At 49.8% G+C, this 16,509-nt stretch overlaps 1 protein-coding gene and 1 long non-coding RNA gene across 3 annotated transcripts in view; one reads left to right on the top strand and one right to left on the bottom strand.

Moving 5' to 3' along the window:
* SLC27A5 (solute carrier family 27 member 5) overlaps positions 1–10,894 on the bottom strand; it is a 33,229-nt gene extending 22,335 nt beyond the window's left edge. Inside the window, exons 1-2 of one of the 2 annotated variants that reach the window (XM_084612523.1) lie at positions 10,249–10,894; positions 1,073–1,282 (exon numbers count right to left, since the gene is read on the bottom strand). In XM_084612523.1, the coding sequence (XP_084468649.1) occupies positions 1,073–1,282; positions 10,249–10,726 (688 nt within the window). In that variant the 5' untranslated portion in view covers positions 10,727–10,894. The remainder of the gene's footprint in view (positions 1–1,072; positions 1,283–10,248) is intronic. The other variant, XM_084612522.1, reaches the window with a different exon arrangement.
* On the top strand, positions 10,352–16,167 carry LOC311511715. Its single transcript, XR_014709319.1, has 2 exons — positions 10,352–10,483; positions 15,887–16,167. It is a non-coding gene; the product is annotated as an uncharacterized lncRNA (long non-coding RNA).
* Positions 16,168–16,509: the final 342 nt, after the last annotated feature.

Below are 16,509 nucleotides of genomic sequence, written 5' to 3'. Positions count from 1 at the left end.
TGGGCTTGGCAAAATTTGGGGTTTTTTTTAATCATGTTGACAGAGGTTTATTTTTAAGCATTTTTAAATTTTTTTTATTGATTTAAATTTTCACAGTTGCACAAAAATTATGACTTTAAGCATCTTCATTTATTTTTTTATCGATTTAAATTTTCACAGTTGTGGGAAATTAGGGGCTGACTTTTGTTTTTGCCAGTGGGTGCTCCTCTCCGCCCCACTCTGAGAGCAGTGGGCAGGGCCTCGGGGGGAAGAAGGCGAGCAGGGGTGGGGCTTCGGCGCTGAGCGCAGGAGGAGCAGTGGGCGGGGCCCCACGCCGGGGCCCACAAAAGATTAATCCAGCCCTGGGGGTGCTGAGCACCCCCTATTTTCTTAGATGGGTGCTTGAGCCCAGGAGCACCCACAGAGTCAGCACCTATGGGCAGTCAGACAAAAGGCGGGTCAGACCACAATTATTTATTGGCAACAGATGCTAAGATTCAAAAACTTTAAATCTTTATAACCATTCAAAGACAAACTGTCAGCATCACATGTCAACATGCACAAAGGAAATATCCTTAAATCAAACTTGACTGCATTTTCAAGCAGCATTTTTCATACTTTGCCAATCTGACAATTATCAGTGGAAATATTGTTTGCTGGGCTTGGGCCTGTATGATGAAATTGACATTTGTCGACATTTACCAATAAACATCTAATCATACAAATGATTGATTGGAAGGGACCTCCATAGTCCAGTCCCCTGTGCTGAGGAAGGACTAAGTATTATCTAGACCATCCCTGAGAGGTGTTTGTCCAACCTGTCCTTAAAAACCTCCAACGATGGATATTCGGATACCACAACCTCCGTAGGTAATTTATTCCAGTGTGTAACTATCCTGACAGTTAGGAAGATTTCCCTAATGTCCAACCTAAACCTCCCTTGCTGCAATTTAAGCCCATTGCTTCTGGTCCTATCCTCAGAGGATAAAGGTAACAAAGGTATCACACTCCTCCTTATAACAACAATCTTTCCAAGCCTACTTAACAGCCAGGTACAGCTGCTCAGCACTCCCATCACAACTCCCCTCCTCACCTGTGGTGCCCGAGGTGTAAATGTAGAGTGCGGTGGATTTGCTGGTGACATTGGCTCGGAAAGCGACGGGGATCGGCTCCTCGGATGCGGCATCTATCTGGCCCTGGAGAGGCTCCACGCCAGTGGTGGGGGACTCAGCGCTCAGGTAGAAAACCCGGAGCCCTTTCTGTTGCAGGCTGGGCAGAATGTCCTCAATAGCGGCTTTGAGGTCTGAAGAGGGGGTGAGAAAGGCGTTTTTCCCCCCTGAGGAACGCGGATCACTGCATCACATGCACCCAGAGGCGTATGGAGACACAGAGACAGCTGTGCACGCCAGTGCAGGCGCACACAGATACACACACAAACGCGGGACACAGCACACGCATGCAGAGGCGCACTGTGACACACGGTACCCCATGTTCCCCCCGTACCCCCGTGTTCACCACCGCGAGATGGCCAGGGGATGGTTTGTACACAGCATGCCTCGTGAGGTGTCATGGGCAAAGCCTGAACTGAATGAACCTCATTATCCTGTTGAAAGGCATGTGTGTCATCCTTGGGCATGAAGCTGTGAGAAACGCCCACGGGCCAGCCCCTCAGAGAGGACAGAGAAACGGCAAACACAGAGGCCGTACGTGCCAAAGCTCATGTTGATCAGGAATGGAGGAAGCTCCCTAAAAGTGGGGAGCCACCGTCGCCTGAACCCCGTCTCCACCCTCATGCCACCCCATCTCCCTGAGTCCTGCCCCCCACACCAGCCCTCCTCCGCCAAGTCCTGCCCCTGCACTGCTCCTTCTCCCTGAGCCCTGCCCCCCGCACCACCCCCTACCTGAGGCCTCACCCTCACACTTCCCATTCCACCCCGAGCCCCCACCCGCACCCCACCCCTCCCCCCAAGGCCTGCTCCTGCACTGTCCCTTCTCCCTGAGCCCTGCCCCCCACACCACCCCTCTACCTGAGTCCTCACCCTCACACTTCCCATTCCCCCCCCTGAGCCCCGACCCGCACCCCACCCCTCCCCCCAAGGCCCCACCCCTCCTCCCCCAAGACCTGCTCCTGCACTGCCTCTTCTCCCTGAGCCCTGTCCCCTGCACCACCCCTCTCCCCGCCCCTGTTAGCTCCTGTCCAACCCTCCCCACCCCGTCGCTCACCCTTACGGCCCCGTAAAAAGTGATGGGGCCCTGCCCCCCATCCCCTGCATTCTAGTGCCCCTGAGTAGACAAAAGGCGCAAGCAACAAAGTGCAATTCATAATGAAGAAAATGGTCAGCAGCTCACGTCCCCCATGAGACCGCATGGATGACACTGCATGGATTTTTCCAGCCCCTGGAGAAAAGCATAAATGAGGGACAGCGACATCACCGTGGCCTGCCTCTTCCCCCATCTCTACACAGGGAAGCAAGATCGCCTGGAAAACAAAGAGCTCCCCATTGAGACTTTGGTAGGGGCTGGACCTACCTGGAAGGCGTTCCACTTAGCATGGACTGCTGTGATGTTTTGGGGGAGAGAAATCTCTTGCTTTTAGAATGATAAGCCTGGTAAAGTTTAGGCTTTAGGTTGTGGTTTTGCTATTTTATTTTCTTTTGTAACCAGTTCTAATCTTCTATGCCACTGCCCCTTAAAAACTTAAAATCCCTGTTTCTCTAGTTAATTCACTTCTTCTGATGTCGAATCTAAACCAGTGAGTTTTTCAAAGTGTTTGGGGGATTTGCTCATGTCCACTACCCTTTGAAGAAGTAGCGAACTAATGAATGAGCTTGCATTGATCAAGGAAGTCTTGAGCAGTGTAAGACACACATTTCTGGGGGGCAAGGCTGGGGGAACTTGCTCCCTGAAGTGCAGTTGATGAGTGGCTGGACGCGTTTTCATGTAACTTTGCTAGGTGTGTGTCTGCATGCTGCTCTCTGAGTGAACAGAGCCTGGTGGGATTTGCTGTTCAGTAGCGTAGCAGCGTAGGAGACACCCTGGCCAGGAGAGTTAAAGGGGGTGCGGGGGTTCCACAGTCCAGGGACATGTCACACACACACAGATACAAAGTTCAACACACATCTATACCTAACTCAGGCACAGACACATACACAAGGGCACCAGAAAAATACACCAAGTCAACCACGTTGACTCCAAGGGAGCAGGGCCGATTCACACCAATGGAGTGACACTGATTTACACCACCTAGGGATCTAGCTCATTTTATTGATGGGGAAACTGAGGCACAGAGCAGGGACATGAGTCATCCCAAACCACACAGCAAGTCAGGGCTAGAACTGTGATAGAGTCCAGGGCTCCGAGGCCCTGGCCCTGTGTAGGCATCTACAGATAGATGTAAAGGCCTAAATTGAGACCCTCGGGGTTGAAAATTATGGCTCTAAATTATTGAGCCAATGGTTACAGGTGCTGCATGCAGGATCAGTTCGTGATAAGCCTTCCAGCAAAAGAATTTTATACTTTTATCTAACTTCTCAGTGTCTGTGCTGTGAACACAACAATGTTCCCTCTCTGGGCCTCATCTTCCCCTCCCACCTCTTGTTTATGTAGAGTGTCAGCTGTTTGGGGCGGGGACTGTCCCTGTGGAGTCTCCATCACTGACAATTTTTAAATCAAGCTGGGATGTTTTTCTGAAAGATCTGCTCCAGGGGTACTGTGGGGACGTCCTCTGGCCCGTGCTAGACAAGAGGCCAGACTAGAGGCTCACAATGGTCCCGCCTGGCCTTGCAATCCATGCATGCAGGCTTGATCTCATCCGGAGTCTCTCTGGGGGCTCCTGAGATAACAACCATGGGAGGAAGAAAAAGCAGCTTTTTCCCTATTGCACGGGGCTAATTCCCAGATCAAAGCCAGCATTAGATTTGCCCTCTGCCTTTTACTGTTGATTCTAACTACACCAGGAAGATTCCGGCAGGGGAGTGTCCTAAGCCCCTGGTAGCTAGGGAAGGAGGTGTCTGCTTATCGCTTTATGATCCTTCTTTTATAGATGTCCCATTATCCTGATCCTTATCAGCACCACGTCTCATCTGAGCCTCAGGATGATTAACTAGACGTCCTTTCTCCCTGCTGATCTTGCAAACACACAAAGAAACCTTTCACAGAGCTTGTCCTTAGGCATTTATATGGCACTAATTCACTCGGGGCCTCTTGTAGGTCTCCCATTGACTTCAGATGGGGCAGAGATAGCTATCGGGGACCTACAGATCACGGGGAGATTTGAACCCTCATTGCTGGTGCCAGAGAGCCAAGGATTAAAAACGCATGGGAACAGACTTACAGCTTGCCTGGGTATATGATTAATTGTATTCCACCAAGGTTAGGAGAGCCTGGGGTGAGAGTTACTTGGAAAGTGCTGGATTATTCTCTGGCCCCGTGTTGTGTAAGAGGTCAGGGTCGATCTAGTGGCTCTTTCAGGCCAAGGGGGTTGTAAACCAGGCTGGAGGTTCAGCAGCAGTTTCACTGCAATGAGGCTTTCACCAAATCCAATAGGAATTTAAAGCTATCCATCCACTGGCCCTGGAGTTTGACAGCAAATCCCATTTTATGCTGCCTTGGCCATGTGCTGGAATTCTGACCAACTTCAGGCATCCTGTGGCCACCTCCCTGTCTCTGCAAGCAGGATCCCAGCATGCTGAGTGGAGAGCGCACCTGTTTAGCTTGGTACTTGGAGCCCACCCATGAGGCAGGGAAATGGCTTTTCATTGCTGTTTTGCAGCAGGGAAACTGAGGCATGCTACAAGATCAAGGCCAGAATTTCCAGAACAGCTCCCCTCCCATCTATGAACAGCACACTGCACCAGCCAGGGGGAAGAGGGGTCAGGACACCTGGGTTCTATCCCTCAACTTTGCCCTGGACCTGCTGCATGAAGCTGGACAAATGTGGATGAGCTGTTTCCCCTTCTGCCCTTTGTCTCTCTAGACTAGGAGCTCTTTCAGACAGGAGCTGCCTCTAATTATGTACCCGTGCAGTGCCCAGCACAATAAAATATACTATCTAGGTCCGTTCACCAAGCAGTCTCAAAGCACTTCACAAAGATATCTTTATTCCCATTCCACACTTTGGGAAACTGAGGCACAGGGTGTGGAAGCCCAGGGCCAACCACCAAGCCAGTGTAGACCCCAGATCCCAGATCAGAGTTCAGGCCACTAGGCCACATAACCCAACAAGACCCTGATCTGACGAGACCCTCTACCTGCTACCATAACAATTGTAATTTAGGCCTTAAAGATAAGAGGCCAAATTTTCAATGGTGGGACTAGTGTAAAAATCTGCTCATGAGTCTCACAACTGGGAGCTCTGCTGGATGCATATGAGAAAAAACACCCTTGCTGAGATGCCAAAGCTCAGATCCCCAAAGATATTTCAGACACCTAACTCCTGTCAGTTTCAACCTTTGAGGCTCTGGGTCCTTTGTGAAATTTTGCCCCTCTCCAGAATCTGAGCAATAGCTAGGAACCAGACAGGAGTTTTCCAGGTCCCAGCCCAACACCTTAACAACAGCTGGGCGAATAACCAATTTTTTGGGTTCTTTGGCAATTTTCGAAAGTTGAAGGGAGAAAGAAAATCATTTGGGATCAGCCCAAAGCCAAAAGTTTTCAAAGTTTCAGATGACACGAAAGCAGAGGCAAAAATTGTTTCAAATGGGATGAAAGGTTTAGTCTCAATCTGAAGCGCTTTTAGGCTTTCAATAAACAAAATGAAAAGGAAAGACAATTTGGAAGCAAAAAGTCGTTTCCAACCAAACGCTCCAAACAGTTTGTTTGAACCTTTTCCAAACAAAACATTGCAATTTGTTGGGCTGGAAATGACTTTTTCATCTAAAAACTTCCTTTCCTTTTAATTGTATGTCTCAATCTTTTTCAGAATGCTTCCCCCCCCCGCCTCCTCCCTCCCCCCCCCCAAAAAAAGAAGCAATTTGATGAAAGCAAAACAAATTCCTGCAGTCACAGAGTCATAGAAATGTAGGACTGGAAAGGACCTCAAGAGGTCATCTAGTCCAGTCCCCTGCACTCAAGGCAGGCCTAAGTAATAACTAGATCATCCCTGACAGGTGTTTGTCCAACCTGCTTTTAAAAACCTCCAGTGACAAAGATTCCACAACCTTCCTGGGCAATTTATTCCTGTGCTTAACCACCCTGACAGGAAGTTTTTCCTAATGTCCAACCTAAACCATCCTTGCTGCATTTTAAGCCCATTGCTTCCTGTCCTATCCTCAGAGGTTAACGAGAACAATTTTTCACCCTCTTCTTTTTAACTGTCTTTTATGTAATTGAAATCTGTTATCATGTCCCCTCTTCTCTAGACTAAACAAACCCTGTTTTTTCAATCTTCCCTCATAAGTCATGTTTTCTAGATCTTTAATAATTTTTTTGCAAAAAGAAAAGGAGTACTTGTGGCACCTTAGAGACTAACCAATTTATTTGAGCATAAGCTTTCGTGAGCTACAGCTCACTTCATCGGATGCACACAAGCTTATGCTCAAATAAATTGGTTAGTCTCTAAGGTGCCACAAGTACTCCTTTTCTTTTTGCGAATACAGACTAACACGGCTGCTACTCTGAAACCAATAATTTTTTTGTTGCTCTTCTCTGGACTTTCTCCAATTTGTCCACATCTGCCCTGAAACGTGGTGCCCAAAACGGGACACAATACTCTAGTTGAGGCCTAATCAGCGAGGAGTAGAGCAGAAATGTTTGGGCAAAGTTGAAACTAGACAAAATCAGACTGGAAAGAAGGCTTCTGCACCTTTACCAGTGAGGGTGATTAAGAATTGGAGTAACTTACCAAGAGTAGGTGGGAAATGCTCCGTCACTGGCAGTTTTTAAATCAGGATTGGATTTTTTTTAAAAGATACGCTCTAGTTCACGCAGGGATTAGATCAGGGGAGTTCTAGGCCTGTGTTCTTGGACCTGTGTTATACAGAGCTAAAACCAGATAATTACAATGGTCCCTTCTGGCTGGAACCCATGAATTTATAAAACAGCCATCGCACGTGAGCATGGTTAAAAGCGTTCAAGGCTACAGGGCCCAATTAGGACAAGCAACTGGAGCCAGGAGAGGCAGGATTTAATGGCTGTGCAGCCTTGGGCAGGTCGCTGACCCACTTTGTGCCTCAGTTTCCCCCTGTCAATGCCCTCCCGGTAGCCTGGGATTAGTCTTAATAGCTGTGGAGTTTTATTGCCTCTATTAGGTGCCAAAGGTGGGCATGTATGTGTATGCTGGGGTGTGGCTGTCATCATAACCTCTGTCCTCGAACTCTAAGAGAGGCATTATACTCCGAGGGGACTTTAGCATGAGCTAGATCAGGGGTTCTCAAACTGGGGGTCGGGACCCCTCGGGGTTAACAAAGTTATTACATGGGGAAGTCGCGAGCTGTCAGCCTCCACCCCAAACCCTGCTTTGCCTCCAGCATTTATAATGGTGTTAAATATATAAAAAAGTGTTTTTAATGTATAAGGGAGGGTCGCACTCAGAGGCTTGCTGTGTGAGAGGGGTCACCAGTACAAAAGTCTGAGAACCCCTGAGCTAGATAGTCCCCACCAAACACACGCACACACAGACACACACACAGATATATACACGGGTGCACACAAATACACATGCAAGAGACACACACAAATACAGACACACAAACTAATGTATACACATGCATGCACAAAAACACATGTAGACAGAGACACACAACAATAGACACACACAGGCATACACACAAATACATACCCATGCAGGTGCACTTGCAGAGAGACCCACAAAAACATTCAGGTGCACACACCCATGAACAAATGCACACACACCAATGCCTACACACACACAGAAGAACACACACATTCAAACACACACAGGCACCCAATGACGCACACAAACGCACACTTACTTTCTCACACATACACAAAACAAATAGATGCATCCATACACACCCACAGAACAATAATAGGAATCCCTGGTGAATCATTTTTCATCTGTAGAAACAGAGACTGGACGGGACTGGCCAAATATCACCCATCAGGCACACACAGGCATTAAAAAAGAACACACACAAATGCATGCACACACGCACATACACAAACACCAGCACACACCTCTAGACCAGCACACATGCATATAAATCCCCACAAACGCACACACAAATGCACTCGTGCACACATACACAAACACACACTAAACACGTACACCTAAACCAGCGCGCATGCACATAAACAACCACACACACACACAAATGCATGCACACACACATGCAAACACACACTAACACGCACCTCTAGACCAGCACACATGTACATAAATACCCACACACAAACGCACACACACACAAACGCACACCTAGACCAGCACACAAACACACAAAGATACACATCCATGCTTCCATGCACATGCTCCCAGACAAATGTGCACACACCCCTGCCCAAACACACATGCAGGGAACAGCCACACAAACAAACCACACGCACACATGCTCCCAAACCCCTGCCTGCACACCCCGCTGCAAACAGCCACACACAAACACGTGTGTGCGCACACACAAAAGCACCGCGGCAAGTGCTTTGAACTGCCAAACCTTTTCCTTGTCCTCTTAACCCTGGTTGCCTGAGCCTTTGCCTTGACTCAGTCTGGGCATAATCTCTCTGCACTATCCCCTAGAAACTGAATAAACGTGCAACTTAACTCCTTGGCTGGCAAGCTGGGACGGGGGATTCGCGAGAATGGTCACAGTCCTGAGAAAATTACCGTATGGAGAGAGACTGCAACTGGGGACCTGGCACTGACCTAGAGCAGTGGGGGATGCTGGGAGCCAGGACTTCTGGATTCTATCCCTGGCTCTGGGAGGGGAGTGGGGGCTAGTGGTTAGAGCAGGGGGGCTGGGAGCCAGGACTCCTGGATTCTATCCCTGGCTCTGGGAGGGGAGTGGGGGCTAGTGGTTAGAGCAGGGGGGCTGGGAGCCAGGACTCCTGGGTTCTATCCCTAGCTCTGGGGGGGAGTGGGGGCTAGTGGTTAGAGCAGGGGGGCTGGGAGCCAGGACTCCTGGGTTCTATCCCTGGCTCGGGGGGGGAGTGGGGGCTAGTGGTTAGAGCAGGGGGGCTGGGAGCCAGGACTCCTGGGTTCTATCCCTGGCTCGGGGGGGGGGGGAGTGGGGGCTAGTGGTTAGAGCAGCGGGGCTGGGAGCCAGGACTCCTGGGCTCTATCCCTGGCTCTGGGGGTCTAGCAGTTTAGAGCAGGAGGCAGAGGAGGGCTGCCCCCAAATCCATGCCAGGTTTCCCACGGAGCACAGTGGCCACAGTGGCTCCAAAGTGCTGGTACCCACGCCATGCAGCTGTGATCCAGGCACACCCACAGTGAGTGCCTCCCGCTCCCTCAGCTGGCAGGACAAATGCCCTGTGTGCAGCCGGGCCCCGCTCACCACCCTCACTCTGCAGTCGTTGACCGCTGTGCGAACAATCCAGGAATCCTGGCTCCCAGCCCCACTCTGCTCTAACCACTAGATCCCTCTCCCCTCCCAGAGCTGGGGACAAAACCCAAGAGTCCTGGCTCCCAACCCCCCTGCTGTAATCACTGCAGCCTACCCCAGAGGTGAAAGTAAGCTGGTATGGTATGACATACCAGTAAGAGCTGGTACACAGCCAACCATATCGGCAGGGCCGCTGATGCGGGGGGGGGGGGCAAAAGGGGCAGCTACCCAGGGGCCCGGCAATTTAAAGGGGCTGGGGCTCCTGGCAGTGGCCCGAGCCCTTTAAATCACCACCGGGCCTGGATGAAGGGCAGGCTGGCTGGGGAAGTCTGCCCCCATCCCCACCCCTTCTGCCCAAGGTCCCACCCAGTTGAGCCCCCCGCCCTGTTTAGGACCAAAGCAGCCCTGCATACTGGTAAGTCCCTTAAGTTACTTTCACCCCTGCCCCACTCCCCTTCCAGAGCCAAGATAGAACCCAGGTGTCCTGGTTTCTAGCGCACTGGGCTCTAACCACTTCACCCAGCTGAGATGAGAGGTCAGACCCCCCTAAGGCAGTGAAGTTGTGAATTGCCCCTAAGCCGGTGGAGGTCGCATGCCTCTGCCCCTGGGGTGGATCAGAGACCCAACCAGCATGGGCGGTCCCCTGCCCCCTTGCTGCAGGAACACCTTGCACTGCGATGGAGCTCACTGTGGAGTGCATCCCTGGGATGCAGCTTGTCCCAGCTCACCAGGAGACGTGACCCAAGGTGGTAGCAGCCTCCCCACTCACCTGGGGTAGTCAGCAGCACCGTGGCCCCGCAGGCGCCGAGCGAATGCAGCAGGGAGTTGGCGCGTATGTTGGTGTTCAGGCACGCCATGGCACAGCCGATCTTCGCCAGCCCCAGCCAAACCCAGAGGTAGGCAGGGATGTTCAGCAGGAAGACGGCCACCGAGTCCCCTTCCCGCAGCCCCACGCCGTCCCGCAGGACCCGAGCCGCCTGGCTGCTGCGCCGCTCTATGTCCCGGTAGGTGTAGACCTGCTCCCCGAAAAGCAGCAGGGCTTTCTCCGGGTGGCTCTGCACCTTCTCCAAGAAGGTATCGAGCAGGGTGAGGGGAGGGCGGCATTGGAGCCGACGCAGACATCTGTATCCCTTGTGGACGATGGACAGCGATGTGGCCAGGTCCTGCCACCAGTAGGGGAAAAGCAGGTTCCCCAGCAGGGGCAGCAGGAGCAGCAGCCCGGCTAGGGCTGTGCACAGAGCAAGCATGGCTCGGCTGGCCTCTGGGACCCAGGGCTCCACCGCAACCTCCCAGAAGCTCTGCTGTGCGTGTGCATAAAACTGACAAAGTGCTGGGAGTTGCCAGCTTTCCCCTCCCCCCCTTCACATGAGGCTGATTCCAGGAAGGCCTGGCTGGGAGTCAAGGCCTGGCGTTATTCACAGCGGGCGGGGCGGGAGAGCTACCAAAGTCCCTCCCACTGACTGCTCCTTGCACCCAGGTCAGGCTGAGTGGGATGGGACATTCCAGAGCTGGTGTCGGGCCGAGGGGCACCTTGTGGGGCGCTCTCCCACCAGCAAGGGCTATCTAGGCTGCCGCAGAGGGGAGAGTTTTTTCCTAGCCGTCTAGTGAATGAGGATACGCGGTCCTCACAAATTCAAATAGGAATTGGTAGTTTGGAAAGTCTCAAGCTCAATTTCACCCCCTTCTCTCCCCCCCCCCGCCCCCAAATATACAACCTTCTGCAAATGTGTGTGTCTCCTTTGCACACACACACACAACCTCCTGCAATTCTCCTTTGCACAGACACACACGACCACCTGCAAATTCTCCTTTGCACAGCAGATACACACACACACACACACAAAACCTCCTGCAAATTCTCCTTTGCACGGCCACACACACACATCCTGTACATTCTCTCTCTTGCAGTGACTCACACACACACGAAATGTCCTGCACATTCTCTCTCTCTCTCTCATACACACACATACAGAATCCCCTCCAAGTTCTCTTTTGCACAGACACTCACACACAATCTTGCAAACTCTCTCTTTCTCTGGCAGTCCACCACATTATCTTGCTACTGTTCTCTCTCTGCCTCTTTTTTGTCTCACGCAGTTTCCTGAAGATTCTCTCTCTCTCTTACATGCAACACACTCCCTCTGCTTTGACATACACATTCTCCGGCAGACTTTTGCCCTTTCTGCACTGGCTGGGCATGGAGCAGTAAGGCAGCTGCTACACCACCAAAAAGGGAGGTTGGGGGTGGCATGGACTTCCTGGGAGGGAATTCTGGCTGAATCTTCCTGAACTCCCACGCAACAAGGCTAACGTGCTCCTCCTAGTGTCCAGCTAGCTCTCCGGTGTCTAAGGGGTAGTCAGTGGCTCTCAACATTTCCCCACTACTGGACCCCTTTCAGGAGGCTGGTATGTCTTGCATATCCCCAAGTTTCACCTCCCTTAAAAGCAACATGCTTACAAAATCAGACATAAAAATACAAAAGTGTCACAGCCACACTAGTACTGATAAATGACTGGTTTCAGAGTAACAGCTGTGTTAGTCTGTATTCGCAAAAAGAAAAGGAGTACTTGTGGCACCTTAGAGACTAACCAATTTATTTGAGCATAAGCTTTCGTGAGCTACAGCTCACTTCATCAGATGCATATCGTGGAAACTGCAGCAGACTTTATATATACACAGAGAATATGAAACAATACCTCCTCCCACCCCACTGTCCTGCTGGTAATAGCTTATCTAAAGTGATCATCAGGTGGGCCATTTCCAGCACAAATCCAGGTTTTCTCACCCTCCACCCCCCCACACAAATTCACTCTCCTGCTGGTGATAGCCCATCCAAAGTGACAACTCTTTACACAATGTGCATGACAATCAAGTTGGGCTATTTCCTGCACAAATCCAGGTTTTCTCACATCCCCCCCACCCCCATACACACACAAACTCACTCTCCTGCTGGTAATAGCTCATCCAAACTGACCACTCTTCAAGTTTAAATCCAAGTTAAACCAGAACATCTGGGGGGGGGGGGGGTAGGAAAAAACAAGAGGAAACAGGCTACCTTGCATAATGACTTAGCCACTCCCAGTCTCTATTTAAGCCTAAATGAATAGTATCCAATTTGCAAATGAATTCCAATTCAGCAGTTTCTCGCTGGAGTCTGGATTTGAAGTTTTTTTGTTTTAAGATAGCGACCTTCATGTCTGTGATTGCGTGACCAGAGAGATTGAAGTGTTCTCCGACTGGTTTATGAATGTTATAATTCTTGACATCTGATTTGTGTCCATTTATTCTTTTACGTAGAGACTGTCCAGTTATTAGGCCCTGTGATGGTGTCCCCTGAATAGATATGTGGGCACAATTGGCAACGGGCTTTGTTGTAGAACAGGACAGGCCTAACAAAGAAAATAACAGAACGCCACTAGCCGTCACCTTCAGCCCCCAACTAAAACCCCTCCAACGCATTATTAAGGATCTACAACCTATCCTAAAGGATGACCCAACACTCTCACAAATCTTGGGAGACAGGCCAGTCCTTGCCTACAGACAGCCCCGCAACCTGAAGCAAATACTCACCAACAACCACATACCACACAACAGAACCACTAACCCAGGAACTTATCCTTGCAACAAAGCCCGTTGCCAATTGTGCCCACATATCTATTCAGGGGACACCATCACAGGGCCTAATAACATCAGCCACACTATCAGAGGCTCGTTCACCTGCACATCCACCAATGTGATATATGCCATCATGTGCCAGCAATGCCCCTCTGCCATGTACATTGGTCAAACTGGACAGTCTCTACGTAAAAGAATAAATGGACACAAATCAGATGTCAAGAATTATAACATTCATAAACCAGTCGGAGAACACTTCAATCTCTCTGGTCACGCAATCACAGACATGAAGGTCGCTATCTTAAAACAAAAAAACTTCAAATCCAGACTCCAGCGAGAAACTGCTGAATTGGAATTCATTTGCAAATTGGATACTATTCATTTAGGCTTAAATAGAGACTGGGAGTGGCTAAGTCATTATGCAAGGTAGCCTGTTTCCTCTTGTTTTTTCCTACCCCCCCCCCCCCCAGATGTTCTGGTTTAACTTGGATTTAAACTTGAAGAGTGGTCAGTTTGGATGAGCTATTACCAGCAGGAGAGTGAGTTTGTGTGTGTATGGGGGTGGGGGGGATGTGAGAAAACCTGGATTTGTGCAGGAAATAGCCCAACTTGATTGTCATGCACATTGTGTAAAGAGTTGTCACTTTGGATGGGCTATCACCAGCAGGAGAGTGAATTTGTGTGGGGGGGTGGAGGGTGAGAAAACCTGGATTTGTGCTGGAAATGGCCCACCTGATGATCACTTTAGATAAGCTATTACCAGCAGGACAGTGGGGTGGGAGGAGGTATTGTTTCATATTCTCTGTGTATATATAAAGTCTGCTGCAGTTTCCACGATATGCATCTGATGAAGTGAGCTGTAGCTCACAAAAGCTTATGCTCAAATAAATTGGTTAGTCTCTAAGGTGCCACAAGTACTCCTTTTCTTTTTGATAAATGACTGACTTTCTCATTTTTAACGTATCATTAGCAAACAAATCAATCGGAATATATATATTGTATTTACATTTCAGTGTGTCGTATACAGAGCAGTATAAACAAGTCATTGGCTGTATGAAATTTTAGTTTGTACTAACTTGCCAGTGCTTTTTATGTAGCCTGTTGTAAAACTAGGCAAATAGCTAGATGAGTTGATGTACTCCCTGGAAGACCTCTGCATGCCCCAGGAGGTACGTGTACTCCTAGCTGAGAACCACTGTCTAGATAGTCTGTGAGCCCTCTGGTGCTCATGGTGTTCTGTGCTGAAGACGCTGCTGGAAACCAGGCAGAGGAACAACATGTGTGTAGCTAGCTAGGGAGGTCACGTTGTTAGTAGATACAATGAATACACAACTTTCTTTCCGTCCATCCATCTCTCCACCCAACCCTTCTGTCCATCCTTCCATCCATCCATCCAACACCTCCATCCCTCCACCCAACCCCTCTATCCATCCATCCCTTTATCCAGCCATCCAAATATACACCCCTCTATCCATCCCTCCATCCCTCCACCCAACTCCTCCATCCATCCATCTATCCATCCAAATACACAAGCCTTTATCCATCCACCCACCCATCCATCCATCCATCCTTCCACCCAACCCCTATCCATCCATCCATCCATCCATCCATCCATCCAAATACACAACCCTTTATCCATCCATACATACATATATACATCCAAATACATACCCCTCGATCCATCCATCCATCCCTCTGCTCAACCCCTCCATCCATCCACATACACACCCCTGTATCCATCCACACATCTACACATCTAAACCCATACACACCCCTTTCCATCCATCCATCCATCCTACATATCTAACTCCATACACATCCCTCTACTTCCATCCATTTAAATACACACCCCTCTCTATCCATCCATCCCCCAAAACACCTATATATTTATCTGTCTATTTCCATACACACCCCTCTATCCATCCATCTTTCCCCTTACACCCCTGTGTCTATCTATCCATCTATCTGACCATCTGTCTGTCTGTCTGTCTATCCCCATATACCCATCCATCTAGCTAGCTAGCTAGGATTTCTATGTTGCCCATCACTGTGGTATCTCTGTACATGCCAGTAGATTAGCTCAGCCTGGGAAGGCATCTACTGTAGATCACTTCCTTGGTCTAGGAAGGTCATTTGGAGAGCATCCAGCAGCTGCATCCTGGCACAGTTGTTAAGTTGGGGGTGTTGCTGACATACACCTCACCACTAGCATCCCAGAGCTGGGCGTTCTGCGTTCTTCCCCACGGGGCCACTGGGGTTGCCAAAGCTGATTGTTCTCAGTGAACCCTACTTGCCTGTCCCTGGCCCTGGGGTAATTTTGAAGGCATGAATATGTTGTTGTGGGGGTGAGAGAGGAAGCAGGTTATTGTTGTTTTAATAATGGGGGACACTTTGTGGCTGCTCCACCATTTGGAGGGTTGGAATATGGGCCGGGGGGGTGACACTGGGGGGCAGTGGCTGGGTGAAATAGACCTTGGGGCCAGATGAATTCATTGAAGTGTGGGCATTGTCACAGCCACCCATGGTGTGTCTCTACACAGAGCCAGTTGTGCTCTCCCACGGCAGAATATTCATGTCTTCATGCCATCGAGGCTGGGGTAGGTGGGGGGGCTCTTCTCTGTTGATTTCACATCCTCCTGTCGGTTCTGTATGCAGATGGGGCTTCTATTGTATTAACCCATGGTGCTTAATTTACACTGGGGAGAGGGCTAGATGAATAGAAAAGCTTTGTCTGGCAGAAAACCAGCTTGTCACCTCTGTGTTGTTACAGACATTACAATCTATTTTTCAGTGAATGCACATAACTCCTTGTAGAGGGTCAGTACACGCATTGAACAAGGACATGAACGACCTGGGCATCACTGGCTTTCATCTGACGCCTCATACGACACCATTCATGGATAAAGACCGTGAAAGTGGGGTGTTACGTGCAGTGAGGAGTTTGTCAGGCCTGTGAGGAACTGCTGATCTACAACCGGGACCCCAGTTGGCTTTGAGGCATTCTCAGGGTCATGTTAACATCTTGCTTCATGAAAGCTTATGCCCAAATAAATCTGCTAGTCTTTAACTTGCCACCAGACTCCTCGTTGTTGTTGTTTTTTGCTTTGCGTAGGGGCATTGAGGTCATGCCGGGGCAAGCTCTTATCTGGAGATTTTCATCTGTAGATCTCAAAGTGCTTCACACCAGAGGTCAGTGTCATTATTCCCATTTTACAGATAAGAAAGCTGGAGCACAGGGGCGAGGGGGGAGTGGCCAACATCACCCACAGGGCAGACCTGGGAATAGAAACTGGATCTTCTGGCACAGTTCTCCAGCCACTAGGCTCCCCTCTGTCTATCGCTCATAGCCAGACAGATCCTAGCTCTGGTTTTATGCTGAGCTATTTGGCACATGGCCCAGCATGTTACTATATG

The sequence above is a fragment of the Lepidochelys olivacea genome (genome assembly GCF_965140295.1).
Source record: "Lepidochelys olivacea isolate rLepOli2 genome assembly, chromosome: 23".
Lineage (NCBI taxonomy): Eukaryota > Metazoa > Chordata > Testudines > Cheloniidae > Lepidochelys > Lepidochelys olivacea.
Note: the sequence above shows the minus strand (reverse complement) of the source record. Positions and strands in the feature narration are given on the sequence as shown.